General features: G+C 36.2%; 2 protein-coding genes across 3 annotated transcripts in view; one reads left to right on the forward strand and one right to left on the reverse strand.

Moving 5' to 3' along the window:
• On the forward strand, nt 1-8,047 carry CUNH1orf146 (chromosome unknown C1orf146 homolog). The gene is made up of 5 exons (XM_057429214.1): nt 1-126; nt 2,328-2,421; nt 3,508-3,676; nt 6,491-6,569; nt 7,924-8,047. Exons 1-5 carry the CDS (start codon nt 58-60, stop codon nt 8,041-8,043), a joined length of 531 nt encoding a protein of 176 aa, XP_057285197.1. The 5' UTR covers nt 1-57; the 3' UTR covers nt 8,044-8,047.
• Nucleotides 8,040-27,672, reverse strand: part of GLMN (glomulin, FKBP associated protein) — a 21,482-nt gene continuing 1,849 nt past the window's right edge. The window contains exons 4-19 of one of the 2 annotated variants that reach the window (XM_057429203.1): nt 26,240-26,359; nt 25,474-25,582; nt 24,043-24,289; nt 23,429-23,528; nt 20,191-20,378; nt 19,656-19,709; nt 18,686-18,716; nt 18,229-18,318; nt 17,667-17,708; nt 17,501-17,574; nt 17,084-17,168; nt 15,386-15,492; nt 14,232-14,295; nt 10,800-10,923; nt 9,306-9,388; nt 8,040-9,178 (exon numbers count right to left, since the gene is read on the reverse strand). In XM_057429203.1, the coding sequence (XP_057285186.1) occupies nt 9,071-9,178; nt 9,306-9,388; nt 10,800-10,923; nt 14,232-14,295; nt 15,386-15,492; nt 17,084-17,168; nt 17,501-17,574; nt 17,667-17,708; nt 18,229-18,318; nt 18,686-18,716; nt 19,656-19,709; nt 20,191-20,378; nt 23,429-23,528; nt 24,043-24,289; nt 25,474-25,582; nt 26,240-26,359 (1,626 nt within the window). In that variant the 3' untranslated portion in view covers nt 8,040-9,070. Of the gene's footprint in view, nt 9,179-9,305; nt 9,389-10,799; nt 10,924-14,231; nt 14,296-15,385; nt 15,496-17,083; nt 17,169-17,500; nt 17,575-17,666; nt 17,709-18,228; nt 18,319-18,685; nt 18,717-19,655; nt 19,710-20,190; nt 20,379-23,428; nt 23,529-24,042; nt 24,290-25,473; nt 25,583-26,239; nt 26,360-27,672 lie in introns of both variants that reach the window. The other variant, XM_057429202.1, reaches the window with a different exon arrangement.

Below are 27,672 nucleotides of genomic sequence, written 5' to 3' on the forward strand. Positions count from 1 at the left end.
CTTTTCAGGAGGTAGAACCTGAGATTTCACTGCAAAGCCACAAAACCCTTGGAAAAAATGGCAGAAACCAGTGGGCAGGAACAGTCAAGATGGAGAACAACAATTATTATGAGTACAGCTCTCCAGGTACAGTGCTGCTTCTCAAGAGCAGCATCTGATTCACAAAGAAGTGCTGAAAGAAGCATTTTCTGTATTCTAGATGTGAAAATCTTGTATGCAGTGTGAATCAGTCTAGTTTTTTGAGGATAAAGCAGTGATATTAGCGTGATGTTGCTTCTACTGTAGTGCTGGTTCTTTTCTCTGTGTGTGTTGATTTTTCTCATCGCTACTTTAGGATTGTCTCCCTGACTCATAATTTCTGCACTGCACTGATGCTGCTTTCAATTAGCACTGTAGATAATTCCTATCAGGAATGTTTTTATTTCTCTGAATTTCTCCCTAGACATTTTATTTTCTACTACACACTATCAACATTGAGGTAAACTATTAAGAAGTGTGCAGTTCAGTTTAAAATAGAGTTACAGCTAGTGATGTGTATTTGTATCTGCTAATATCAGAAGCCAAGACTGTGTTCCCCAGTAAAATGAAAGGGTATGTCAAAGATCTAGTAATTAGTTTCTGCTGCTAAGGCCAATTTCATGTCAGCTGGCTGGAATTTAGAGGCATGAGGGCTTTAATTCACCAGGAAGGATACCTTCTGGTTGGTTGACAAGGTTATCATTTCATCTCATCTTCGCTGTATAAATGAGTGAATGGTGCTGAAGTAATTCCTGAAGCTCCTCAGTTTAAAGCCTGTCCTTATTTGCCTGCTTGTCTCAGAATGGCAGCCTGTAAACTATTCCAGAGTGGGAACTGCTTCAAGAGCAGCTTAATCCATAATACAGTGACAGGTATTGGAGGGCAGTGATCTCATCAGATATACCAGCATAACTCATTCCTGAGAGCCCCAGCTCTAGTCGAAACTACAGCTGTCAGTAAGGTCTCCCTGTGAGCAAAGATGTGGAAACAGCTGCATGTGCGGGCTGGAATGTATCAAAGCTGGCAATTAAGAGCTACCATGGGAAGGAGGAACTATAGTAGGCAATTAAGAGTGACCTGTCCCTGACTGGTACTTGGAAGATGTTGAAACTGGCAAGGAACAAGGACAGCGGAACTGGAAAGAGGATGTCGATAAGAAAGTCAGATAGACCTTTCACCTGATGTAACCGCAAGGCAGACACAGATGTGCTTGGCTAATTGCTTGGAAGCATATAAATATCGTGTCATCTTTTCAATAAACGATGCAGCTTGCACTCTACCTCTGGGTCCGTGCCTTCATCCTCACAGCTGAATACAAATCTAAGATGGCTTTTTGTTTACAAAGTAGTGCTTTGTACCAGTTTTGGTTATGAGCTTTCTCTTTTCCCTGTGCAGCTGTACTTCTCTTATAGCTGTTACTTGTGCATTAAATAATTCACTGTCAACAGTGGCTTAGAAGCAGAGAGTTTTTCCAAAATTGTAATTATAGCTCATAAGCAGCTGTCATTGTGTGTTCCCTTCCCAGACCAATTGAAAGCACATTTCTGGTTACTGTCTCCTTTGGTTCACCTCCTATCCTGACTTTATTTTGTACTCTACCACTAAACCATGACACTTCCCTACATAGGCAGGTCGCCTATGTTTTAACTGGGTAGGTTAAAGAACATGCTACTAGCTAAAAAAGGATTAAATGATTTAACCTTTCAAATGTGTTTGAGCAGCTTCTCTAGAACATACCGCAGAAATGGTTTCTGCAGGCTGTAAAATATATTCAAGCCCACTCCATTCTGTAGATGATTATGTCACATAGTGCAATGTTTCAGTTTGCCTATCAAAAGGCTTTAAAAAAAATCATGTCCCATACAGATTTGCTGAACTATCTTCCAAATGAAATGCTGACATCTGTGGAAATAATGCAGGCTAATTAACTGAAGTCATGGAAACACACTACTGCATGTTCTTCACTGCTGCAAATCCTCCTTTAGCACATCTCACAAAAATAGACTGTAAAATGTTTCAGCTTCTTTATGTATTATGCGAGAGTTTCCTGAGGCAAACCGAATGTGTGCATCCAAAATTGCCTTTCAGTGTTTGATAACCTCCAATGCAAATAATTCAGAATTTCATTAACTGAACCAGTTTAATTAACATTTTACTGCCCTTTTATTGCTAGTGGAATGAAAAATATTCTTTTAAACCACAGTGCTCAAGTTCTATCTCTAATGGTTCAGACAGGGCTTTAAGAATATTTCTACCAAGCTTGTTGGCTGAAAACATATTTTCAAAATAACCTTTTGAAATCTATTTAGAATCATGAAATTTCTGCAGTTCTACAGAGGCAACAGCACCGTGTTCGATACTCAGATTCCGTGGAACCTGGATCTGTGATTTTTTCTCTTTCTGGTACAGTACTTCGAGTTTATGCTTTTAAACTCATTAACTCCAATGACATGCAAGATCAGGCACTGCTGTAGGCTACACCGAACTGAATAAAAACTGCCTTATTGGAATGTCGTGCCAGTAGTGGAACGAGCTGTGATATGATTAGATGTAAATCATGGGAGGGGGCAGAGAACTTTGGGGATGAAACATTTTGTACTTTTTTTGGACATTTTGTAGAACATTACATCACTTCATTAGATTTGGTGATCATCGGCTGAGCTGTTCAGTAAATTCTTGTTATAATTGAGCAAGCACATTGAGTGCCACTAACATATAAGATAGCTGTCAGGATCTTTCATATTCCTGGCTGTAAACACAAGAGTGAATCAAGATACTAAGCTTTCATCCTCCAAGTTGAGTTTGCAAACCTGGTGGTAGCAGAGGAGTTAGGGAAAAGATACTTTGAGCAGTTTTTATTAGGAAATTGCTGAAATTGCAAACATGAAATACCTAGCCTTCCCTTTTAGAGCAGAAGATGCTTTAAACAGATAAGATCCTTTATCCTCCTGAATTATAAGGACTAAGAAGGCACACATTGGCTTAGACTTCTGTAGCCTCAATTGTTAAGCCTCCTAAACTTCAGCCTTTTTAATTTTTCATTTCAGAATAATTTACTTGACAGGGTTATAGTTTATTTTTTCATGATAGACAGTTGAGGTGACTTTCAAGATGTTTATCTCATTTAGAAATAGGACTTGCTGAGCTACTCAATCAGTCTTTGCATTTGCCCTAAATTCATTCTATTGTGGCAGTTACTTTCAAAGGCATTCAGAGTTTGTACTTTGAATGTATTGAACAGCTGGGGATTCTTTGATGTTTTGGTAGAAAATAACCTCTGAATTACTTGTAGTTTTATCTTCGAATTACTAGTCATCACTGGCCAAATCTCATGACTGCATTTTAGTGTCAAGGTGCATAAATTCACCTGTGTGCTTTGTTCCACTGCCTTTTAAACTACTGTTTGAGTAAGAATTCTGCTTCCTGGTTTGTGATGAGAACCTTATACTGCTGCCGTGACATGTGCATTTACATCAGTTTCTTCAATAGGTGTTGCATTTATGCTGTCAGACACTCAAGACCTGCTTATGACAGGGGAAGAAGAGTTTTCCCAACGAATTCAGAAGTTCATGAGCATTCACCGGAACAGCTTTCTGGTTTTGTCAGCTGCTCTTCATGGCCCAGAAGAATGGAATGTTATGTTGAAGATTCAGAAAAGGTATGATTTCAACATCAAACCAAGCTTTTTCTTACTAGGAAGAAATGAAGTAGCAGTCCTAGATTCAGGAAGATTGTTTTAGGAATTATTTTCAAAATTATTATTTTTATTTTGCTAATGCACTGGAAAATTATATAAAGTATATGTTTAATAATGGCAAATGAAAAGAATGCTAAGTGAATCAGTCTGACATGTCATAGGTAACAGAATGGGATGTTCCTCAAAACACAGCCCTAAAGTGATTGAAAGGGATGTTATTTGCTATGTAATAGAATTCTTTCTAAGGTTTTCTATTGAACTGAAAAATTAGGCAATTTTCTTGGCTCTGGCATCATCTTTTCGTAGTCATTTTCAAAATGGAACAGGTGAGGTTCCTACCTGAGAAGAGGCTTTATTGTAAAGTACAGATTCTTCACCAGCTTTTAAAATCTGTTTACTTGGAACAGTGTCTCTTATACAGTCCTGGAACAGTTGAAATAATTGGTGTTATTTTTAAGCAAAAGTACAAACCTGGTTTATTTAAAATGGTATCTATGATTTCTGATGAAGCCTGAAAACATGCATGTTTCAGTATATACCTTGCTGACAACACTTACCCAATTGTGCTCCATACTCGTTGTCAAAACTGTTTCCTGGTAGGTATAGTACTCCTAACTGCAGTTGATTTTCACTCTTGACATCAAAGAAATGACAATTCTAATGGCTTCTTTGATCTTTACCTCCTTGAAGCTAGCACCAGTTCCATTAAATCCTGGGCACGCTGCCAGATGCTGATGAGCAGCACAGTGTGCAGGATGAAATGCAGGAAATCTATTACCCACTTGTGAAAATTCCATACATTTTCATGAGAACTCTCAAAAGCTCTGCCACCACTCAGCAAGAACATGTTATTCAGCTGATGGCAATGTTAATTCTCAATCTCCTTGTCGTTGTGTACGCAGATTTTGTGCATGTGTCGATTAATAACAACTGTGGTGCTCTGAAGCCATATTCCAGTTGGCAAGTCAGTCATTTTATTAAAATAAAAATAACACTTTTGCCATAGCAGGCCATAACCAAATTGATGTTGACTAGGCACGAGTATACTATGATGCAGGTACTTTTTTACTACCTGGCAGCTTGGAGTTCTGCTATTGTATGTAAATCACTGACCGAGCTTTTGCATTGCTGGGGTTCAAACTTGTGCCATGTTCTCTTGAACCACAAGTCACCTGTTGGATTTGTTAAAAACAAAGTCCCTGGTATTCTCAGGTCTTCCTGAATTATTGTTTCTTTCTGCTTATCTATGGTTTTGTTGCAGCTGGGAAGGGATTTTTTATTATTAACGAGATTATGGGATTGTTGCTCAACAACACGAACACTTGATGCGGATTCTGCATATCATGGGTGAAGTGGGAAAAAAGCTATTTTTATCATTACAGCTCCAATGAGCATCCCACTAGAAGCCTCAGTAAATCTGGATGTTAAATTTTAAACACCTTGGAGCAAAGACCAGCCATGTGTTCTAACAGACAGTAGTCTGCCTGGTGATCAGATTAATAAAATTCAGACTAAATTTAGACCCACTGTTACTGGAAGCAAAACTACTGATAGAAATGGATTTTCATGGCTCTAGGGAAGTACACATCACTGTTTTCCTTGTTCTACTTTGTTCATTCATACTTTGCTTAGCCTATTGCTATTACTAGCAAAGCTGCATGTATTTATTTCTCTAATCCCTAAATGTAAATCAAACCAGTTTCTGCATGAGATTGTAATAGGACTCAACAGTGACCCAAGTACCTCCTCTTAGGGAAGGACACTGCTTGTAACATTTATTTTTGCTAATTAGAAGAATGGGCAGCCAAGTTCAGCCCAGCTATCTACCCAGCACGGGTCCTAATGTGATTGAGTCCAAATCATCAAGCAGACTGAGGGGTAGAGCAGGTGGCAGTCACAAGGGGAGAAGACAGGGGAATACAACTGAGCAGCTGGGCACTTCCTTTGGATTGATTTTGTTTATCTAAAATTCCTCCTTTTCTGTGGTTAAGCCCCTCTGATATTTTAGCTCTACACCACCAAACAGCAGCAATGCTCACTTTGGTGTCATTGCTACAACACACTTAAGATACAAGTCTTAAGGAATGACTCTGTGCTTGCCTAAGCTTTGATCTTGCTCTCTCCCCCATGACTGCACTGAATGACAACACATGCTAGGATTTTAAATCTGCAGATTTCATCCTCAAGAATGAATGCATATGAATGATGTTATTTATAGAATGAATTTTGGGTTAAATTTTTTGAATGAGCAAGTCCTTACAATAAATTCTTACCGGAATTATCCCATTATCGTAATCACAGCTGACATGTAGGTTGCTATAATTAGATACTACACTAAAAAGATTTAGTTCAGATACTTCAAATGATGTATTTTTAGCACAGTTGTTTTTAGATACTTTCCTGTGTTTTTCCAAAGCCATTAAAAAAACCCTGAATATTTTTTTCCTGGCACTGAAAATGGACAGTCTTCAATACAGCAGGAGAGGGGCCAGCTCTCTCTGAATGTACACATGCTTAAGAAGCATTGACATATTACAACCCTAGAAGAAATAAGCCCTTCCAGATCCCACATAAACAAGTGGTACAAAAATGGGACAGATGGCTATACAAACCACAGGAACTCTACAGTGGCCTTTAATGATAAAGGCAATGTTCATTGTACTTGTGAAGGCACACAAGAAGTTGTTTCCATTGTGTGGGAATGCTTTTTTAGTTTTGTGGCATAATAAATTAAATGTGCTTCTAAAAGTAACCTTAATTTATTTTGATGTTTAGATTCCTGGGCAGTAATTTACGTATAATACCAGTTCATAACAGTGCTGAAACCGTTAAGTTAATGCTGACTATAGCTAAGGTAAGTCTGGCTGCATATTCTCAAAACTATTAGTTCTTCAGAATTATATTAGCCAGGAAAAGCCAAGAACTATAAAAATACTTATTTTTCCCTAAATGGAGCTTTTTGGGTCATATTGACCACAGTTCATTAAATACATGGAGGTAGGACCACCACTATGATACTTTAACAATAAAGACTCAGCTAAAGGCAATTTAAAAAGCTCTAAATAGCACCTATGAAGACAAATTAGATACTAAGAGCTAATTTGGCTTTTACTTACCACTGTTAAGTTAGGATGTCTTCATTTATTAGTACAGAACCAGCATGAGATCTAAATATGCAATGACTTGAAGTAAAAATGACAATCTGAAGACTAGTTACCTGTGTACTTTGATGCACATACTATTATATTATTCCTACAGCTTAATGAGTGTAATTTGTCTGTGTATCTGCAACATAGCCTATATGCACAACAAACAATTAAACCTATTTACTGAACATCTTTAAAGAACATGAAGATTTCAATTTAGATACTCACTGTAACCAGTCCTAGCAGCATCCCCTGTACTAAAAATAAAACGAGCAGGCTGAAAGACATGCTAGGAATCAACTATGAATTTACATTTTATCCTTTCCTGAAGTGGGTATCTCAAAATAAGCAGCATTAACCTATTCAGAGTATTAATAATTTTAAAAGTGTGTAAACTACATCTCACTAAATGGCAAAAGTTATTAAATACTTATTACAACATTGAACACCGTACTTAAACTTTTAATGGTATCTACTGATGTCTGGCCCACTCTTAATACAGCATTAACCTAAAAGCCTTTAAGACTACTGTTGATCCTATAAACTTGAATTTGCTTTTCTACTTGTTCAGGATGTTTACACCAAACTCCCATAGGAGACCCCCATGAAAAGTGATAATAGCACATACCACAAATCTATTGGTTGCTGTTACATTATTTCTTAACCAGTGCAGTGCAGAGCTAGTTTAATGAGCTCATCTTTTGTCAGAGAATCCCTAACTGGTATAGGGCCTAAAAATGAACTTTTGGCCTTGGTATTGGCCAGGAGAGCAATACCATCCAACTAATCCTGGGCTACCTACCCAACTCCTGTTGAAATACTATCCAGATAATTAGATGCAGTGCTGACAGGACTGGTTATGTTAAGACTGGTCTTGCACCTGAGGGGATACATCACAATCACCTCTGTGTACATCATTCCTGAATATCCATTTCAGAAAACAGGCTTCACATTTCAGTGCCGAATAATTTTACATCTGTTCTATTTGAAAAATAAGATGTTGAATATTCTATTACCTAAGAGTTACTGTGTCCTACTAATAATATTATTCTTTTCTCCAAGATAACTTCCAAGCCACAAGCAAATGATATTCGTTACAAAATGGCAACGACAAAAGCCCAAATCATAGAAAAAAGTCCAGTTTGGAAGATGCTTCAGGAGTACCAGCTGCAGTGGAATTGATTTAGCATTTGGGGGTTTTATTCATAAATAGTGGCTACATTTTACACAAAATATAGAATGTTCTTAAAAATATAGTGACATTTCAAAAGACTGTATATACAACTTACGCAGTTGGAATGAAAAATTATATTAAATAACTATACAGTGAAAAATAGCATACTTTATACCAAATGTGCGTTGTATAGGAAAAAAAAAAGTGGTTTAACTGCACTATAAAAAAGCCATCCTTATTTTTAACTTGATTCTGAACTTAGGAGCTCATCTGCTTAGAATAATTTTCAAAAATGCTTAATCTATCTCAAGGACAAATTTGTCATGAAAGATAAGGATAATCAATACTAAAGAGGTTTCCCACATACAACACTTATATGTATGAAACCTTATGCAATGTGTTTTTGTAAACACAAGTGTTACCTGGTTTGCTACTAAGTTTTAACATCTCATTTGGCTCAAAGTTGATTTGTTTTTCTTTAAACCTGGTTTTCCTCACCATAATGTTTCTACTGTTATCTATGTGAATCTTAGCATCCTGGTTTAGTATTGATGTATAAGTTTCTATATTTACAAAGTGTTAATAAAAATACCTTATGCTTAAACAGTGCTTTTTAATTAATGCTTCTCCAGTCACTTCATAAAAACCTTTGTAATTCACAACACCATTCAGCAACTATTATCTAACAAATTCTGAAGATGAACAGAAAAATAAATGCACAACCATTATCTCCTTGCCATGACAAAAGAACAAAAAAAAAAAACAAAAAAACCCTCAGTTTTCATTTCTAAACTTCAGAAAAAGTATCAGTTTCTGACAAGGAGTATTTGAGAAAATAGGCCATCTCTGTGAAACCCATATAACAATAGCAAAGTAAAATAAAAAAAATGAAGACTTATGAAGAGCAGCATTTGCAGTTCTTCCAGAGGCCACTCTGAACTGCTGTTCTTTAAAGGCTGGTACCTACTTTTCAGCTAGTCTCACAGTCAAAATGATCTTCTAAAGAAGTATATTAATTCAAATACTTCACCTGACCTAACTATTTTCATCCATTACAGCTTTTATTTTCACTTCAATAAGTTCTTCTACTCGAGCCAGAACACTTTCTATTAAATCAAAAGTGAAGAGAGCAGAGTGTAAAACCTGAAATGACAAAAGAGATTATTTTTATTAGAATAATTTCTTTCTCACTGTATCTGTATGTTTGTCTCCAGATGCAAAAAAAAACTTTCAGTACTTCTGAATGACTTCAAAGGAAATGCAAACTCACCTGAAGCTGCATGTCAGTAGTCATGGCAGGCATCTTTTCCCCACTAACAGTTACAGAACAAACTGTGTTAGGACTCTGCGCCTCTAGAAGAGAACAGGCAACCAGAGCTCAGGCTGCTGTTTTACATAACTTTTAGAATGGAAATAATGTTTAATATATTAGCATTTCTAGACAGTAATTGTTAAAACCCACAAACTTAGGGATTGACTGAACAGAGGACAGAAGGTGCTGAACCTTAAGAGGAAGACAGTTTGAGCTGGATGCTATCTCTATGCTTGCCATAACATACATTACTAAACAGGCAGTATCTGCAACTGAATTATATACAGCAAAAATGTTTTTTTAAGGGAAAAAGAACGCTTAAATCTGGTCAATTTTTTGATAAATTCTTACTATTTCAACATCCAGAGATAGTGGAAGGTTCTTTAGCTTGACTTAATGAATCCAGACATGAAATACTTATTAACAAAAGGCTGTGGGCTTCTCTGTTTCAGGCAGATTACTTGCAGCAAGCAAAACTACAAGGACAGAGCTGAAAACTAAGGGGAAAACCTCTTACATTCAGACCACATATTTGAAATTCAACATAATGCTTACAAAGATTATACATTGGGGAAAAAGGCTAAACCAATTACTGCTACGAGTTAGATGTTCTCTCCCAAACTCAAATCTCTTTATGCTTTGTCAAAGGCTAGATAAAAGAAAAAGCTTCCTAATTCATTTTAAAGTATTTCCTTTACAAAGGTACCCACAGGTTGCCTTTAGAAAAATTCCCCTTCTGTGCCTCATACGTATTTAGTTAACAACAACAGAAGAGGATAAGACTCGGGGCAAAAAGCTTTACTGACATCTTTGGTAGCAAAAGCAAGAAGTTCCTTGGGCTGTCTTAGTTGTACTGGAGATCACAAAGGAAGAGAGGATCTGACATACACAGAGACTGCCTAAAGCAGCTACAGCTCTTACATCCTGTGGAATGTGTCTGTTTAACCCTGAACAGAACCTGATTCTGTGTGTCAGATTTTAAATATATATATAAGTATATGTGTGTATATATATATATATATATATATGTATATATTAAAAAAATCCCTGTGTAATTCTTCAGGCTTTAAGAGAGCACCTATTTGCTGTGTTAATTACTTCTTTTCTTGTTCACCTCCCCATACCTGCTATGAAACTTAAGGGCTATATTTTCAGAGACACTTAGATGTCAAACCTTAAAAATCGAAAGTATAAATGCAGAACAAGCTTTGAAGGTCCTTATGCAACATTTCTGTCAGGTTTCCATATGTGATGAGAGAGAAGTTCTGATTTTTCTGACCAATTATGGAAATTATTAGTATTAAATGTAGCAACTACTGAAATATTTGAAATTCTGAATACTGTCAACAGTGGTATAAAACATGATCTATACAGCACTCACCAATTCTTTGTTTCCAAGGGACTTCCACAGTTTGTAAATACAAAGCTAAGACAAAAAAGAAACCAACTAACCTTTTTTGTTCTCTTTCTTATTCTTTATTTCTGCTTCATAGTGTGCTTTTGACATATTGAGTCCTACATGCAGTGGCTTTAAAAAATTTTGCTCAACCCTGGGAATCATGGTCCATACTCCAGTCTATCCAAACAGAGCAGAGAAGGTTACGAATTAGTTTTATGGAAGCATTGCAGTGCTGAGTTTTTTAGCACAAGGCTTTATACGAGTCTTTGTAACACACACTTCTGTGCTGGGAATAAAAAACAGAGAAAAAAGAATGTAGACTCATGCATTTAAGCATGAAGAGAATCATTATGGGTATTTAAGCTTCTCTCACATGATCTGTTGAAAATTAGAGGATAAAGCAGTCAAAAAACACATGGGGGGTGAAACTTGGTATGTAGGCTGATAACTAAAGCAGTGGAAACACATTTTTAACTTGGTCTTGTAAGCAAAACTGAAAGGATCTGGAGAGGTTGGAGGGGAGCTATTAGCCACTTTCTTAGGCTAGAATCTCTACAGGGAGTAAACAGCAGTTGTAGATTCCTCTAAGATAATTCAGCAGCAAAATACAATAAATTCTTAAATTCATGTTCCTGAATTAACACTGTATTGTGATGCCAAGTGAAAGCTCTGATAAATGTCAAGCTCCCCAAATACGTAATGGTATTATCTATCTTGCAATTTAAAAAGCCTTATAGGAATGTTCCTGGATATGCTACTACCCCATATCCTTAGGCACAGAAACCAATGCAACCATGAACTTCTCCCCAGTTTGGCATGGGTGAACAGAGGGGTTTACAATAATGGCATTCAGAAGCAAGAAATACCAGGAAAAGATGCTTAAAAGCAATGCTGTTCAAGGTTACACAGCAGAAGAGGAACAATTCTCTGCCTTGGCACCTTATAAGCTTGTAGTTACAAAACTGCAAGAAGGAAACAAGTACAAAGCAGTCTTTGTGTCTCTAGATACAGGAGCCATTTATATGGATCCTTTCTTCAGGCAGTATCCTCAAAGGGCAGAGTAAGGTCAATAAAAATAAGAATTACTACATAGTATTGTTGATTACAGTGGAAAATTCACTACATTTTAATGCTAAACAACACAAAGTTACCTGGTCAAACAAGGAAACTGGTAATAACTTCCACCAGAATGGGGCTAAGAATAAAGAAGTAACTCTGAAGAAAAACATTGATTTTTACTTTATTAATGAAAGTACTTGTTACCCAGCAATCAAAAACATCTGAACTGACAGAAAAGGAGGCACTTTCTTCCTGCCCCACTTGCACTATATGAAGGGAGACAGGGAGGAAGTCAAAAAGAACTGGCTGCGTTTAAATGTAAGGGAAAACTTAAGAAGAGGTGATGCCCTTTTCTCCTCAAACTGTAGGGACATTCTATGTCAGGCACTGTTACAGCAACTGTGTGCGACAATATTTGAGATTTTAATAATAATAAAAGAGGAATTCTCTCTTTTCTGACAAAGCTATGCATTTACATGAAACAGATGGACTATACTGAGCACTTAAAATAGTGATCACTCCTTAAATATGATGAACAGATATAGTCTATCAATAATAAGTATATAAATAGTAAATTAGAAACGCACCAACTGGTATTAATTTTCGCTACAGTTTTGGTTATCAGTGCAAGCTGTATTATTATTATTATTATTCTACTTAGACTAATGTCATTAGGCACTTAAACTTGTGTTCATGGATCTCAAAGTGCTCTAAAAGCAGACTATAGATTATTTTCTGTATTTTAGAAAACAGAAAATGATCTGCTGAAATCCATTACTCCAAATCATAAAGAAAGTCAAGGAACTGGGGGAGAACAACAAAACACCTTAGGATACTTAACTGTTGGTTAGGATATTAATCTGACCGTGATTTTGCTTATTCAAGTCAAGAAAGGTTTTACTGTACTTTAAAACAGAAAAGCAATTTTTCTTTAAACTGTCACTAATTGAAACAACTATTTTAATGCAAAAAAATCAAAACATTAGTACTAAGGAGCTAGGTGATAACTGTTGACTACATGATGTACTAGATTAAAAGCTCCTGAATCACATAAATTAGAGGAATGGTGGAACACAATGATTTGAAAGAGTCAACAGAAGCTGCATTTAAGATTAGAAGTAGCAGCCACTGAATGGTAGAATGTAACCAGAAAACCAAACACAATTCCACTGGCTCTTCAATGCTGTAGTGATACAATTCCAAGTAAGTGCACTTATAAATCAGATGCTAGAATATGGAATCCATATATCGACCCAGTTGTGAAATTAAAACAAGTTTCCCCTTGAGTGTCCAGGAACACATTTCCATCAACTGCAGTTGGACAGGACTGACTGTACACAAAACCAGCAGATCCATCACAGTGTATTACACTGAGTAGCCATAGAGCAGCTGAATAACAAATACACTTTGCACTGATCTAACAAATGTTGCTGACTGCTCCAGACAGCAGAGAGCTAAACAAAAGAGAGAAGAAAGAGGTGGGGATTACAACTAAAGCTATAAAATCCTGCTTTAAACTGAGGTAGCACAATGTTATATGGGAAAAATACATAAGGGCAATTTCAATTTTTTAAATATACTGCAAAGTTTAAATCTGCAGAGTACTCCTGAAATATCTACATTCAAACATCCATATACTGAAGTGAAGGTAAAAAGCTATACCTATAATACACACATAAATTGCAGTGGTGCGCAGTTTGGGCTGGCAAGTTACCTCTGTCCATAAAACATTCTAAGCTGTTTCCAATAAAGCAACCTAACAGAAACGTGGATAGGTTTGGCCATTCCTTTTGCTACTTCAGCAGATGGACCTCACAGATAAGATTTTTTTTTTATGCTAATACCTGGAGAAGCTTTTAACATGTACCTAGCATGCACCCACACAGTCACTGTAAATACAGAGTATGGTTTTCTATAGCTAAAACCTATTTAAATATGTTTTCTGAGAAATCATAATAGTAACAACCTTTAGCATAGTGCACACAAAACAAAATTTGCCTAAAGATGAATAAAATGGATCTCTTGAACTGTAAAGGTTTGTATTATTATTACAAAGAAATCCAGCCGGAAGCTTGAAGAATACCAATGAATAAACAAGCAAAGTAACAAATACTGGGAATACGTGATAGAGATGATGATTTTATAGTGACCTACTATGAAATTATGGACACAGATGACAGCTCATCAGGCAGAGTAAAAGGATTAGCTTGCTTATAGTAACAGTTAAGTATGAATGCAATCAAGTTTTCTCAGAATAAAGAAACACATCAAGTATCCCCTAACGTAGTTAATAAAAGCATCCCTTCTGGATTACTGATCAAAGAAAAATGCAAAAGCTTGGGTTTTAATCAAGGATAACAGTGTTCACATGAATGCAGCTCTCAGCCTTCAGCTAATCAATCATTTTCAGATCAGTTATCACTTACCTGATTATCACTTTCACAATCTTTAATGACTAAGTATCTCAGTAGATTTAGTGACGCCATAATCCTGTAAATTAAAAAATGTACTGTTTATCATTCAGAGCAGATCTGTATTACAGGGATTGTAATTAAAATTGTCCATTAGCCAGACATCCTAAAAACACCCATTTGTACAAAATACAGCCACCCATCTGTTGAGCCATACAGCTTAGTCTCAAGCACTGGTGTGCAGTAACATCCATGTTACAACAGTTGGCACTTTGCAAGTAAAATTAAAACTGTCAGCAGGTTGGCAAAGGCTGGTGACTGTGGGGGAAAGAGTTCTCTGAAGAGACAGAACCTTATGAAAAAATTTGTAACACACATTTCTAGTGATCCAACTGAAACTAATGTGACAGTCTTCTTATCGTCTTGAATTCCCAGTGCTTTTTGAATATGCTTTTTTGTTTTTATTTTACCAAACTTCTTAGCAGAAACTATTTATTGCTTCATTCAGATAAGCAATTACACATCATACATCTGGATCTGAAGTAGTTATGTGTCCATCTGGACACTATCACAACCTATTGATTTACAAGCACAACCCTTACTCATGATATAGGAAAAGACTTGCCCTCTATATGAGATTTTCAGAGACCTTTCAGTTATATTTTATATTACTCAATGCAAGTATTTGCTATTCAGGTGGCTCTGTGTTCCCATTCACGGGATAGTGGATTCCCAGCAGCCACCTGTGGGTGGCAACACAAAATGTTGTGTGCTATAAGTTGTAACTGGTAACTGTTATTCCCCTGTATCATGTAAGACAAACCACAATTCTTCTGGTCCTACAATTGCTGACAAACCAAATATTCCTAAAGAAATAATGCTCGACCAATTAGTGCTGGCATTTGACACCTGAGGCCTCATGTCCTCAGGGAATGGAGGAGGAATTTCTTTCGTATGAAGATCAATCTATAGCATTGTGACATTATTCTATACAGTTAGTTGAAAGGATGTTCGAAATAAGTGATCACTTCTAGTTCCAAAAAGTTAAAATACACTGATGTTGTTACCTAATTATGTGACACTGTACCTCCCACTGCAGTCAGGTGGTTTGAAGTCTTTTTAAATGATTAAAAAAAGGAGAAAAGCCTCTAACTGCAAGTAAAACTCACCTATCAGAGTGTTGCAGAAGATCTGTCTCAGCACCTTCTGGAAGCAAAAACACTAAATCTAGAAGGGAGATCAAGTGATGTCCTGTAAACCAAGTGTTGTCACATGCCTTCTGAAAGGAAACCAACCCCAATATGACAAGTTTAGCTGAGTTCAAAATTTAATTCTTAAAGGTATCTTACATAATTTAACAATAATCTTGTGAAACCAGAACAGTGTTGGGGAAGAATGAAACACTGGAAGCAGTAGTCTAATCACTACAGGTGATGAAAGTACACAAACTGATCTTTTCATAACCCTCCCTACTCTGTCTCTCTATGCCAAGCTGTTCCTTTCAATTCTCCACCTTTTCAGTATTCCACCATCAATATAGTTAGTATTTGTTTTCATAAGCTTAGCAAATGGTAGTAGGCACTCTCATTTTATTTCTGTTGAGGTACGGAACAGAGACTAATTTCCATACCTCAATATTCATTTCACAATGGTGACAATTTTTTATCTATTTATTTTTAAGATAATCAGGTGGTTTAAGTCTGCTTTGTGTACTTTTAAACCCAGAAATGGATTGGAAGAAAAACAGAGTAGATAATGAGACAAGAACAGTTAAGTCAGATCAGATGAGAGACCTGGAAAGATTAAGACTACCTGGGCACAAAAACTAAGATGAAATAAATGGATACCAATAGGAAATTGTTATCATGATGTCTACAGCAGAATTCTTTGCAACAAATCTAGAATATTCAAATTCCTATGATGAAATTATTAAATTGTCTGACAGCCAGGGAGCTCTACATGGAAGAAATGCATTAAGAGAATTCTGAAGCTGCATAGTAAAAAAATTGATTAGTAAGGAAATTTCAGAATATACTTTTACCTATTCAAACTAGGTGCAAGCCCCTTTTGGAAGACTTTTCATACTATCATCTTCTTCAGCCCTGCTGATTCAATATACAGGGCAGACTAGGATCGAATAAATAGTAATTCACTGTTTTCTAACATAATTATGCCAGCATAAAATATGCGCAACTTTAATATATTGTCCTATTTGACAAAAGCCAGTATCTTCGAGAATCAGATTTGGTTTGGAAAAGGCCCTAAGCAGTTTAAAGGGAGAAAAAAAAGAAAAAGAAAAAAAAGAAAAAAAAAAGGAGTTAATTTATTTTTAATTCATTTTTCCAACTTCCTGGTATAAATGATTATAAAATATGATATCTAAATGGCTTTGATCTAGCCTAATCGTTTCTGATGAATTGAACATTCATGACGCACGCATAATGTAATGATGTCATCATATAAAACAGGAAAAAATTAGTAATTCTGTCTGCATTTGAATTATGTTCAAAAAATGAAGAACTGTGAGGGAAAAAAACCCACCAGGGAATTCCCCTTTAGGAAAGGGGCATGTACCTTCAAGCACAGACAAGATAATAACTTCTGAGAAAAATACAATACGATCATGCAATTAAAAAACATATTTTTAAAATTATAATGTAAAAATACATATGCAGGATATATGTGCATATATACATAGCATAAGCTATATTCATATTTTTAATTACATCATTTCCCGATCTTATGTTTCTTTCCAAAGCAGATTGTTTGTAATGCATCCCTCAAAGCTTAAGCTGTACACGTTTTCCCAACATAATACTGATAGAATTTTGGGATCGCTCCTTGTTTTTTAGTGGGAGTAGCCTCACCGTTAATGATAAGTGAATCTGATCTTTTATATTTTTAATAACGTATCCCTCCACACCAGCATGGTTGCTTGTCTTCAGGAGACACCTTCAAACACACACACAGGAGAAAGAAAAAAGATAGATATTATCTCTTCAAAGCTGCCTGTATAGTTAGCTCAAAACTTAAGATGACATTATGGCCTTACTCACTAAGTAGGAGTTTTACCACAGAAAACTGACTATGTGATCTTTACATGCTAGCTTACATAAGACAGCTGATTTAATGGAGGCAACTGAAATTCACTGTTTATCCAAAAAAATTAATATAGTAAAATTAATGTGGTTTACCAAACAGACTCTCTCAGAAATCACTGTATCTGTGCAGTTAAGCTGCAATTAAGCTGATACTACACAATGTACAGTAACTTGGCTGCATACCTGAATAATGTATGTTTTCCCTCTGTGTCAAACTTATTTATGTACAACTGCAAAATATTTAAACTTTTCTTCCTCTGAAGAGAAAAAAAAAAAGATATTATGAGATTGATGCTAATGAAATAAATTCAGCACTCACTTAACTGATTCTGTAGGTCACATTACATACCAGATGCTCTATGGGACAAAGGGTCATAACTTTCACCAAATCCTGCCGTTAGACCAAGAAAACATAATTTCAAATTAGGTACAGATTATTACATTACATCATACTGTAAAATCTACTCAAGACATTAAAAAAAAAACCAAAGAAACAACCACCACCAGAGCCCACAAAACCATGCCCATGAAAAGTTCAGAGAAATTCCCATTAGCTTCAGTGGTTCAAATCCCAGGGCTGATAGACAACAACACTGTTGGGCAAAATAAGAATTTAGTCAAGACCAGATTTCTAAGGAAGAGGCAGAAAGGAGCAAGCACCATCTTTCAGCTAAAATCAGTGCCCACCTGCTTCAGTGGCCTGTACATACTCTAAAGCATATTTAACTGTTACTAAAACTTCATGCTGTATTGGGTAGAAGAGACAGTCAATTCTGTATTGCAAGGCACTGAAGGTATCAGTTTAAAGACACGAGTATATAAAGATTCAGAAGTACCTCAAATACCTAGAAGACAGCCAAATATTATTTATAATCAAACTTCAATGACTTCTGTACATTGCTTCTTATTACCTGAGGTACATTAATAAAATCTCTGAATTCTAAATACTGATGGAGAAGACTATTATCTTCCATCCTCAATAAACACCTCTCAAACAGATCCTGCAGGAAGGGATAAAAAAAAAGAAAGCTGGCAACATTTTGCACATACAAGACATTAATTTATATGCTTAATATGCCATTAATTTCATGGCTAAAACCACTTTCACTATAAATGCTCACTCAGACACTCAAGGTTTGTAGGAGCTACAAACAATAAACAGAATGACAACATTTACGCATAAGTGTAAAATTCAGTAAATCTGGTTTTGTAAGACTAAAGAATACCTAATAAAGCCCCAAAATTTTTCTGAAACTATTATCTGAATTATCACTTGTACCTTTCTTACAAGGGGAAACTAAAGTTTTACCATTACTTAAACTGGGAAAAGGAAACATTATAATAATGAAAATTTGAAAGAAAACTTACAAGTCCTTTAGATAAAATAGATTCTTCTGTTCTAGGGGAACAAAAAAAGAAGAATCAAACTTAAGTTGTTAATTAAAAAGACACTGTTAATATTTCATCAACATAAATAAGAAGAAATACCAGAACAGGGATCAAAAAGAACTTGCTCCTCAACAATTTTCATTCTCTTTTCTAGATGTAGTATCTTCATCATTCCTCCCTAAGATTTTTAGAGTAAACCGATTTGAAAATTAGATTCCTCTCTCTTCAGGGTCAAAAATGAAATTCCCCCCCCCCCCCCTTAATTCCTCAAAAGCAGCACCTCATATCCCACAGGTATCAAGACACTGATTAACAAAGAAAATGAAACTTTTCCCCGGTGATTCCATCTGCAGAGTTCTGCAAGCCTAAGGAAAACACAGCAGATCCTAAATTAAAGAGACCAGGAAGTTTTGTTAAGTTACCAGGAAACAGTAAGAAGTTGTAACAGGAAACTTCCCTTCCATAGCAGTGCTAGAAACTATTTGGTCAACACTGCTGCTTATGGAAGGTGAAATAATCACAACATACAGAAAAGTCTGGTTTCCCTTAGACAGCCTGACCTTTGATCATGTTGTACATTGTACAAGAATACATCCAAATTAATATTATCACAATAGTTTCCTCTAGTAGTAAACTAATCATTACAGAAGTACAAGTAAATATACACTCTAATTTTCTGCATATGTTTGAAAGACCTTAATTTTGCATTTTCAGAATAAAGTTTATAAAAATTATATCATGATACAAGCAGGAAACAACAAATAAATGGTGTAGTCAACTTTTTGTATTTCTTGATAAAAAAAAGCCATCTTCTTGTGGAACTCTGCATTTTAAGTCTCACATTTAAAAACCTCCTCTGATGTTATTTGGAACATTCAAAATGTGATTCTATGAATTACTATAAAAGATCACACCCAGTACCTAGAACTCCAAATGCCATAACCCGTACCTTTTCATTAGCACTTCAATATTCGTCATATTGCATTGCAGAAGGTATGATGGACTAAAAGAGAAAAATAAGGTTTATGTTAAACTGTATAAGCCGTATAGATTTGCACATAGTTAACAGATTAGGTTTTTTTGAAATAATATAAAAAAATCTTTATAATATTTATAATTTTGAAATAGACACAAAATAGTAAGCCAAATTGCTGTTAATAACCCTTACATGGAAACTGTCTACAAATACACAATCAAAGATTTAATACAGGTTAACTTTCAGCAAGTGACTAATCCTCCCAGTTTCTTTAAAAGGACACCTCACCTAAAACTAAACCCTAATAAGAGTAATCTACTGGACTAGAGTATGTTCTTACATACACAATATAAGCTACATAAAATATAAATGCATAAAGGCTAGCATAAAACACATACTAGTGAAATACAGTTTTAATTCATAACTATTCACAAATAATAAGTTTTCTTCTGCTGAGAAAGAATCTTGAAAGTACAGACTTACAATACGCGAGAAGAACAGTTCTTACCTAAATACCATCGGAAAGCAGTCAATACCAAAATGCTGAACAACCATAAGATACGACAGGCATGCCAAAGAATCAGCAATATTCTTTTGCTCTATGTCTGCAAACTCCTGATTCTCCCATTCTGGATTTTTGCTTTTACGATGTAAAAACACCAATGGTATCAGTTCTTTTATATCCCACAAAATGTCCTAAAAAAGAAAGACAGATTGCCTACAGTAGCCTTTAAAAGACCTGTATACCAATTAAGTTTCAAAGCTGTAACTGTATTTACAGTAAATTCACTTACATAGCATAAATTAATATAAACATTTGGTATTTATGATATATACACATACACTAAAAAGGACCCTGCAGGAATATAACTGCAGGAAAAATAACTACTGTTAGAAGAATGTTACTAAGATAGCAAAGTCAATCACTCAAAAGTTAGCCAAAGACAAAGACAAAACACAGTCACCCTGCAAACCCCTAGTTTGACTCCCTTATCCACAAAGCTATGAAGAATGGTAGCTTCATCACATCATACCACAGGATCCCTCTGTTTTTCAGATCACAGAATACTCAGTATTTTGTTTTCTACTCACTTATCAATGTGCAAAACAATATTTACCTACTAAACACAAGCCCTGCTTTAAAGTTAAGATCACTCTGTATGGCCTTTTTTTCCAGTGATGTGCAACATAATGACACTCAAGTTCTTCACAAATCCTAGTGTGATCCCCCCCCGCTCCACATACACTACCACCTATTCCACATGAATGTACCTCCTGTTGTGCCTATTTTGAAAGAACAGTGAGATCAAGGTTAACTCGCTGTTCCAGGGTTGTCCAAACTGAACATCCAGGATCCCACATTTTGGAAAATCAGGATTACACAAGGTGTCATATAGTCAAAACATGACCTTACCTGCAACTCTCATTGCCCAATTCCACCAACAGCAGAAATGAATTTATTAAGAAAATTTATCAAAGGTAGCATAAAGAACATGGTTTAGAACACAATTAGCATAAAGAATATGGTTTCAGACTGTGCTCAACAGGAGAGGCAGGATAAAAAGCCAGTTTTTCAAAGCAGCCTTCAGCTGTCTTAACTATAAGGTCATTTTCTGGTAATCCCTGCCTCCTTCACTGTACACCCTGAAAGTCCTGCAGTAAATGAAGTAAAGGTCTCAGAGATAGGATTCTCTTTCAGTGCACAAGCTCTGACTGATATCACAGCAGTTCCGTCCTATGCTAAGACATGCTGTGGAAAAACCAGATGTGATCATGATAGAAAACCTAATTATTGTTGAAAAACAACCAAAAGTTTTGCTAACTGCTTAGTGTGCTTCACTTTACAATCTTTGCATTTGGCTATAGAATTTTATGTGAAAGAATGCTTAGACTTTTAAACACAAATTGGAGAAGAAACAGTTGCATCCCATGGCAGCTTCCAGACTTCACACACACACAGGCACATTTGCACACATATAGTGAGTGTACTTATGTGTGCTTTCCTCATCTCAGCTGGCTCCAAGTCTTCCTTTTGAAACTCATCGATAATTCTCCTCTAAGCAGGGATAACAAGATAGAACAAAGTTCAAACTTCAAACTTAACTCTATTCTTTCATATGGTCAGCATTAACATGAGAAACAAGCGTATCCACAGTTAAGCAAACAACTTACAGAAAAGAACTGTAATGGCCAGTTTCTTCTTAATAGTGATTATTAATAACCAGTTAATAGTCATTTAGTGCTCAGTTCTCCTATACTTCTAAGAAGACATCAGCTGCAATCTCGATACCAATCAGATATTACTGTCTATTCAGTGTACCCAGCCAGTGGCCCTTTGACTATTCTGAGGGAAGACTCCATTTAGCACTGAGAATATTTTCCACTCTTATATTTCATCACAAGATTTATCAGCCTGTTTCTGAATAAACTCTTTATCAAATGATCCATTACCTGGCTGCCAAGAATGTTCCTTCATCTCATCATCCCAACACACATCATTGTATAACTGTGCATCTGAAAATTGGAGACAACTGATATTTACAAACGCTTTAAATTTGGTGTACTGGGTCTGCCTGGCCTGGAGTTGATTTTCTTCATGGCAGCCTGTGGGGTGCTGTGGTTTAGATTTGTTACCAAACCAGCTGCCACATGGGGTCAAGCCACTACATGTGGATGCATGTAAGAGAGGAAATATTCTTTACCACATTCAAAACATGAACAAAGCACAGTTATACTTGCTGTAGTGTGGAGACAGTGTTCTCAAAGGAGAATGGATATTTGGTACATGAACTCTGAATAATCCTGAAAGATACAGCAAGGCCATGAGAGGCCCGAGGAAGCTTAAGCAAGCAAGATAAGAAGCTGGAATTCATTGAGTTATGAGAACTGTGGACTGTTGGCAAGCTTTCGAGGTCAAGTTCTCACACCTGTGCTTAACCAATTATATGTTAGTCGCTAAGGGTCTTCAAGACATGTTTCCAGTCATAATATGCCAAATCACTGTAAGTGCATGTAAGAAATAGTATATAAGGAGTTAAGGCTTTGCAATAAATGGCTTTTGTCTGACCACAATGATCTCTGACCACGTCCATATTTTTTCTGCGGCACTGTAGCTTTATTAATCGCACCCAGTTCCATTTTGAAAACATCCATGTATTATGTGTTCCAACATATGCATGGACTGTATCTGATTATCTTCTTATAAGGACTGGTTTTGCTGCAAGTTTAAATAGAATTATCTACACCCACAATAATCTTCCTCTAATAAAACACAACTGCTATGTAAAACATTCACAACCAAAGTAACTGCATTGGTATTCTTTAAGTTAGCTAGCACTGCGCTAGGCACATTAGAGATTTCCCTCTATGCAGCAAGTGGAGTAAAGGTAACATGTAGATTTTACCTTGACATAATACTGCAACAAAGACAATCCTTTAAATATTCTAACAAATTCATATATCACCAAGAAAAAGCAGCAATTACAGCAAAGTAGCAACTGCTGATTCAGAGAGCAGTTCAGACTGGTTTATCAAGGAGAAAAATTGTGTCTGCAAGACTTGTCATTTCCAGAGATGGGACATGGAACTGTTCTAGTCCTTTACCTACGTGCATTATATTACAAGGCCCAGTAAGTTATCCCACTAACCAATAAAGGAACCAAAGTGAACTCTGGAATGAATTGTAGGTAATTCTGAACCAGACCACTGTTTTTGCAAACACTGTAATTAGTTTTGACTGCACTTACAATAATTGCAGCTGCAAAATGCCGAAAGGGATGTTCATCAATGCCTTCAAGTTCTTCAAGCTGAGCTGTCAATAATGGGTATTTCAGGCTTTTCATACAGCTGAAATAAAACCAGGTGAAACTAAATCACCAGTACAGGCACAAATACAGACAATAACACTGATGACCAAAACTGAAGTCTATAGTCAGAGCTATGCTCATGAGCTGCTGATATTCCAAGGAGAATAAAATATAAAATTAATGTCTCCTGTTGAAGCATTCCTTAGACTTCACCTCCAGAATATGATTAACTCCACTGTTGGGAAATTTCAGAAGCAGAGGAATACCAAATTAGCTTCACAGCACAGAGACTAACACTTGTTTACTATATCCCTGCACTAATAAATAAATAAATTATCTTCACCTTTCTTCTCTCACTTCACAAATATGTAATGCATATTTAAGTTTTCCTTCTTTTTCAAAATACTACATCAGTTAAACTTGGCAGCATTATAAAATACTAACAAGATGATTTATTTACTGCCTATGTAATAAATGCCTACTGTTCATTTTGTTAAGTTATAGGAATATATTACATAATGTAATATATTGACATAATGACATAAAAAGCTCACAATTTTAATAATTCTTCTTTCAGCTCCGTGTCATTATATTCTGATAACTTCTCCATGTTTTTAACAACTTCATTCACAAAAGGTCTAGTGAAGTCCACCACTGCATTACAACACTGACAGAGACCCAGTTTATCTTCTTGTATTTGTTGTTTTGTATATGGTACAGGTAAGGGAGTAAGCTGATTCATAATCATGGCCAAAGATAAACCCACTGAGTAGGCCTTCTTGTTCTGAAGCTTCAAAAGCACTGGGGGAAAAAGAAAAAAAAAAAGGGAGGGGGGTGGGGGTGGTGGGAAAGGGAGAGAACATTTTGAGACATGAAGTTATTATTTAGTACAGGAAAATGTGAAGAAAAATAATGTAACTGCATAAGAAAGCCTTTAGTTTCAGGGACTGACATGTGACATCACATGAGCAGATCAGCAAGACTGAACATCACCAGCTAGTTTGATAAGCTGCCATTAAGATGACCATATATTTGAGGATGACAAAATGTCATGCATTTCAAAACATTCTCCCTTTCCCTGTAGCACCATGATGAGGAGTGAAAAAATCTCATTTTAGAACTCGTCTAAGTGAAACAATACTCTTTTATTTGACTTGGAAAACTCTCTTATTGCTTGATTCCTCCTGTGCTTGGCAAAAACAGAGACAATGTCTCAACTTTTCTGGTAAGATCTACCAGAAGCAGCCAAGATGCATTCTACACTCCATGGTACAACCAACTGCTTCCCAGACTGAGGAAGCAGCACAAGTGGCTCTCTGCTTAAATTGTGTCAGTGCAGGCTAACTTCAGCTTGGTTATCCAAAAACCTACATACTTCTCATTACCAAACCACTCCTCTTGTTAAATTCTAACATATCTCAGGGACTGCTACAATCAGACAACGCTTGATTTCATCCCACATATCAAAACAGAAACTACTTCTTGTTACCTACTTAGTGGGTGTCCAAATCAATAATTTTTAGGTTTTAAATGTAAGCCAGAAAAAAGCTACCCCCCTACTTAATCAAGTGTTTCAATCTCTTCAATGTGAAATTAAGTCCTATACTATGGGAAGATGGAATGGTATGTTTTAAAAGTTAAATGAGGAAGAATTTCACAAATCCATGTGATTCTCTGTGTAACAAAAGTATGACTGGTTTACACCTCTAAATGTAACTGTTACAGGACCACATTCTTGTAAATGGTGGAAAATAGCTGAATATTGCTTTTTCAACTGATGCTATTAATCCCACCTAAAATCATTTTCTAACAGGCCAATATAAGTGTGCAAGTTATGCCTTGTGTTATTTTGCAAAACATAATAGTCTAAAGCCTGTCAGAACATATCCTGAAACTATTCCAGCAAAGATTAGACTAAATTGATAAATAATTGGTAAATAAAAAAATTATTTAATTCTGAAATCACATGAGAAACTGCATCTTACCTGTCTGCAAAGGCTGAAGCAATAACATGACAGTTTGGCACACTCGCTCTCCAGAGGTCTGCTCAATCTGCTCAAGTAAACCCAAAAAAAGTTCCTTTGGATTGCATAGCTGCAAGAGAGGAACAACATGTATGTTTTAATAACGATGGTCATAAGCTAAAGAATTCATCATAAGGAAACTTCAAAGCTCCTGAAAGTCAAGAAAGGAATCTGAACATCCAAGATAATCTTTAAACAAACAAATATAAAACAGTAAGTACTTCCCTACAGTTTTCACCTTCTGTAGAGTCTATGTATATGTGTACACTTATGAAAACATAAATAATAAATAATGACATTAAACTTGGTTTTTAAGGTCTATAAAAACATCACAGTATCTTAGTAAAATAATCCTTGGGAGTAGAGAGAAAAACACTTCACTGTGAATTTAACTCCAGCTATAGAGTTTGCAAGTTGTTTTTTATATACATAAATGAAAGAGAAATAGTTTTCTACAGATTAAATCTTTCATTTTCCCCTTACTGCTCCATCAGAATCATCAGGTAATCACTGTCATACTGTATCTGCAGTTGACAAGAGCAGTATTGCTGTGGCTGCTCTGACTGCAGCAGGTGGCTATCTTCATGATTTCTGTGTGCCTTTTTCTTATGGGTAATGCTGTATCTTTTTGTTTTGCCCAGTTACTAATTTCACCAGATTTGTAAGAAGTTAATTGTCTCTGAGAACACTAAGCCTGTGTCTACTTCAGATGAAACTGAAAACATACCTGTGCCAACTGCTCTAGTATCTTCAAGCAGTGTTCTCGCTTATCATCTTCCTTTTTATACATGAAAATACATCTAACCAGGGGAGAGATGAGATTCCAGCCCATATTCTTGACGATAACCTAAAAAAAACAGATTTTCAGAGAATAAACCAAAATTGGATATCTTCTAAATCCAGAGAGATTGTACCTCTGAAGGCCAAAAAGACAACAGATTGGTGTTATAAGCAAAACCATAATAATGTCCTTAAAAATTTAACAGCTGTTACCATAGAGGTCTGTATTTGACACACACTGTATTCTTTCCCCATACCTATAAACACAGCTGCATATTTTGTATAGTTTTCTTCAATGTGTCAGTTTTAACATGTCAATACATATGTCTAAGGATTTATATGCAATACATTTAAGCCAGGACTGAGTAGAGGAATTTAACTGAAAGAAAGAATGTTTAGACAAATTGTGTTTAACCCGAGGGGATTGAGATCTTCAGTTGTTACTCCAAACTCACAAACGCAAAACCAGACTATAAACCCCATGTAACATTGCCAGAACATTCCATCCTACACTTTATGTCTGAAATTCCTATTTAGCTGTGTACAAATTAGTATATTCTCCCAACTCCCCAAAGTGCCTACAGACAGTACCATCTCTTACACTAGCATCAGCTTAGCTGGTTCTTACAGTTTTGGCCAATATTATTACATCCATCTATGCTGGGTTGAGCCCAGACAGCAGCTAAGCACCCACCAAATGCTTACTCACTCTCCTCCCGCAGTGGGATGGGGGAAGAGAATGGGAAGAGCAGAACAGAATAACTCATGATTTAAATTTAATAAGTGACAAAAAGGACAAAAGAGAGTAGAGGGGAAGGACAAACCAACTCCCAACATCAAACCAATGCCCAGCCATCCTCTAAGCAACAGCTACTTTGAAAAACAGGTCCCCATCCCCATCTGTTTTTATTGCTGAGCAGGATGTTATATGGTATGGAATTCTTTGATCAGGTGTGCTGTTCCAGATGTGTCCCCTCCAAACTTCCCTACTTACTGAGGGGGCAGAGTGAGAAATGAAGGCCCTGATGCTGTGCAAGCACTGCTCAGTAACAGCTGAAACAAATCTAAAACACAGCACCACACAGGCTGCCATGAAGAAAATCAACTCCATGCCAGCCAGATCCAGTACACCACCCGAAATCCTGAACTGCAAAAAAGGACACAGTCACTTTCAGTTATGCTTTTGTCCTCTCTTTTCACTTTGCTTAGGCCAGTCATTAATGGTTTTGTTAAGATTAATGTGACTTTGTTTCTGTGAGCTACCTGAAGTTACACAAGAATGTGCACTTACACAGCAACTTAGCACATACCCATTTGTACAGCCTTGCTCCATGGTGAAAGTAGCTTTCCCTTTTTAATAAGCAGTTTTATCTATTTAGC

This window comes from Pezoporus wallicus, unplaced genomic scaffold (assembly GCF_028554395.1).
Source record: "Pezoporus wallicus isolate ANWC-B61680 ecotype Strahan unplaced genomic scaffold, APGP_CSIRO_Pwel_v1 contig_593, whole genome shotgun sequence".
Lineage (NCBI taxonomy): Eukaryota > Metazoa > Chordata > Aves > Psittaciformes > Psittacidae > Pezoporus > Pezoporus wallicus.

Coding starts and splice junctions, on each gene's coding strand:
- CUNH1orf146 (XM_057429214.1), top strand. CDS start 58: ATGGCAGAAACCAGTGGGCAGGAACAGTCAAGATGGAGAACAACAATT. Junction 127..2,327: donor TTATGAGTACAGCTCTCCAG/GTACAGTGCTGC, acceptor AAATCTATTTAG/AATCATGAAATTTCTGCAGT. Junction 6,570..7,923: donor TAATGCTGACTATAGCTAAG/GTAAGTCTGGCT, acceptor CTTTTCTCCAAG/ATAACTTCCAAGCCACAAGC.